Source organism: Gadus macrocephalus, chromosome 22, assembly GCF_031168955.1.
Source record: "Gadus macrocephalus chromosome 22, ASM3116895v1".
In the NCBI taxonomy this organism is placed as follows: domain Eukaryota; kingdom Metazoa; phylum Chordata; class Actinopteri; order Gadiformes; family Gadidae; genus Gadus; species Gadus macrocephalus.
Window position 1 is genome coordinate 10,640,469 of NC_082403.1, and position 2,500 is coordinate 10,642,968.

General features: G+C 50.5%; 1 protein-coding gene and 1 long non-coding RNA gene across 3 annotated transcripts in view; both read left to right on the forward strand.

The window, feature by feature from the left end:
* Positions 1-2,500, forward strand: part of LOC132451048 (uncharacterized) — an 82,767-nt gene that overhangs the window by 50,341 nt on the left and 29,926 nt on the right. The gene's annotated exons all lie outside the window — the stretch shown is intronic.
* LOC132451041 (SH3 domain-binding protein 5-like) overlaps positions 1,825-2,500 on the forward strand; it is a 12,219-nt gene continuing 11,543 nt past the window's right edge. Inside the window, exon 1 of one of the 2 annotated variants that reach the window (XM_060043270.1) lies at positions 1,825-2,227. In XM_060043270.1, coding sequence (XP_059899253.1) covers positions 1,853-2,227 — 375 coding nt within the window. In that variant the 5' untranslated portion in view covers positions 1,825-1,852. The remainder of the gene's footprint in view (positions 2,228-2,500) is intronic. The other variant, XM_060043269.1, reaches the window with a different exon arrangement.

Genomic DNA, 2,500 nt, shown 5'->3' on the forward strand with positions numbered 1-2,500 from the left:
GAGAGAGAGAGAGAGAGAGAGAGAGAGAGAGAGAGAGAGAGAGAGAGAGAGAGAGAGAGAGAGAGAGAGAGAGAGAGAGAGAGAGAGAGAGAGAGAGAGAGAGAGAGAGAGAGAGAGAGAGAGAGAGAGAGAGAGAGAGAGAGAGAGAGAGAGAGAGAGAGAGGAGAGAGGAGGGAGGGAGGGAGAGGGAGAGAGAGTCTCAGCACAGGTGAGGTTTGGCATCATCCTCCAGGTCGTGGTATAAAGAGGGGGTCGGAATGATGACAGCTCCGGCATATCGGGGTTGGGATAATAACACGAGGCCTGTGGCTGGAGGCTGCAACCACCAAGCAGGCTACTGCTGTTGATATTGGAGATGTTTTCAGGAAGTATAAGAGGGCGCTCCACACTGCGATGACATCACCTCCCCTCCTGCCAAGCGCACACTGACGCACCCTCGTGCAGCACCATTCCCAGCTGGAACCCGGGACGCTCCCCCCAAGCCCGCCAACATGCGCGTGCACACACGGCCACACACACAGACACACACAAACCCACACACGCGCATGCACATCCCCATACGCATAGGCCCTGCATGACACTTACAAAATTGTCGGTGCCACCAGTCAAATTATCGGGGCAGAGCACGTAGAAGGAGATCCCCGGCTCTGCGTAAAAGTCCAACCGCCTTTCGTCGTCCTCCTCCGCGAAGATGAGGTCGAAAGGGTTACTCGAGCACCATTTCTCCGCCGCCTCCACCAACTGCTTAAACTCCATCCTCCTCCGTTTAGCCTCGCGCTGCCGTGCCGTGGGGTCCGCGTCTCCGGTGTTATCTCCCGCTGCCCTCTCGGTGATGCTCAAGCCTTTACAAACAACCGTTGACAGTGCCTCCTCCTCCTCCTACCGCATTAGCTACAGCATCGCCTGCACGGTGTAAAAAAAAAAAAAAAAAGGCATGCAGATGGACTATTTGCGCATCGCTAATAACCTACCGGGTTATCAGTTTTGATCAAACCCCCGTTGTCAAACCCCCGATCCGGTTTGTGTCCGTGATGAGCTCAGCCGTTCGGTCGCACAGAAGCACGCGGCCGGGAACGTTCACGTCCGCTCCGCGACGCGATGACGAATAACCAAGTTAGGCCGACATCCAATTCCAACACAATGATGTCCGCAACTTCAACCCTGGCGTTTATAACTGCAGTATAGTTTGTTGAAACCTCATTCAACACACAATCGATTATTATTTTATTTTTGTATTAACGGGGGTAAAAAAATAAGGCATGCCTTGACCCTATACAAGTGGCCTATACAACAGCGTAATTTAATCTGAGGCAAAAATTATGACAAGCTTGAGATGGAAAGCTGGTCACGATTTGGGATGTAGTTGTGTGATCCAGCTCACTTCGTTACGTAAATCGGTCGGGAATGAGTTTTGGAAGAATAACTTATTGTCGTCCCGCACTCATGTGGAATTCCACACGATGGCGTCCTACCCCCGTCCACTTGTGTTGACTTCTCCTCACCCGTGCCATGTCCTCAATCCTAAATTGAAGAAACTTGCACATCCACTATTGAAAACATCATCAGCTGTGTTAACGATGCCATCGGCTATACTTTAACACACAAGGTATGAAAACAAGTGCACACTGAACACTCTTCCACCCTATTTCACCCATATACCGACACCAACGTCAGAGGAATATGGTTGGATACGTGGATGGGGTTTTGGTGCCAATGTGTCGCCCCGCTTTGGTCCCGTTATCCCAGTCAACGTCATTGGAACGATGACTCCCCGCCCCTATCCACACCCTGGCCGCCAGAGGGCGAGTCAAAACGAGCGTACCATCCCGTACTTGCTACCACCCCTCAGATCATGGTTCTCCCAGCAGAGAGGACTTGTAACACCGAGTTGAGCTGTTCTGCCGCTGCCAGGATCCACTTCTCGTTCGCTGTGTTTGTTCGCACTCATTTCTGGAATCTATTCTTCTTAGCAGACGAGAAAAAAAAAGTTGATATCCTAACGATACGTGTTGCAGACCTTGTGTTTGATTGCACAGGATTATCTTCAACCCATAATGATCTGAGATCCGTGCCCTGCTGTCTCGTGCAGGGGCCGCGCTTTGTGTGTACCGTGGAACCTTTTGAAGTGCGCTGCAGATCCCTGGAAATGGAGCAGTCAGAAGCTCGAAGCAATTTTTGTGAAACTTCCGAATTACCCGAAGAGGAGGCGGTTGACCCCCGAATTCAGGTAGGTCTAAAAGTTATACTAGCGCTATTGAAAAGCACACGACCAAAGCTATGTCTATGGATACACTTGAATTTGAATGTGTTTACGATCCCCACACATGCACATGTTTCTATATGACTGATTTAGGGTCTTTTTTAAATCGACTACCCACATATGGGTTTTGACTGACTGAGGTGGAGGGAGCAAAACAACGTGTCAGGATCTGACCTCCCACACACACTTTCTCTCTCTACCCTTCGCTTTCTAGCTGTCTCTTTCGCTCTCTCTCGCTCT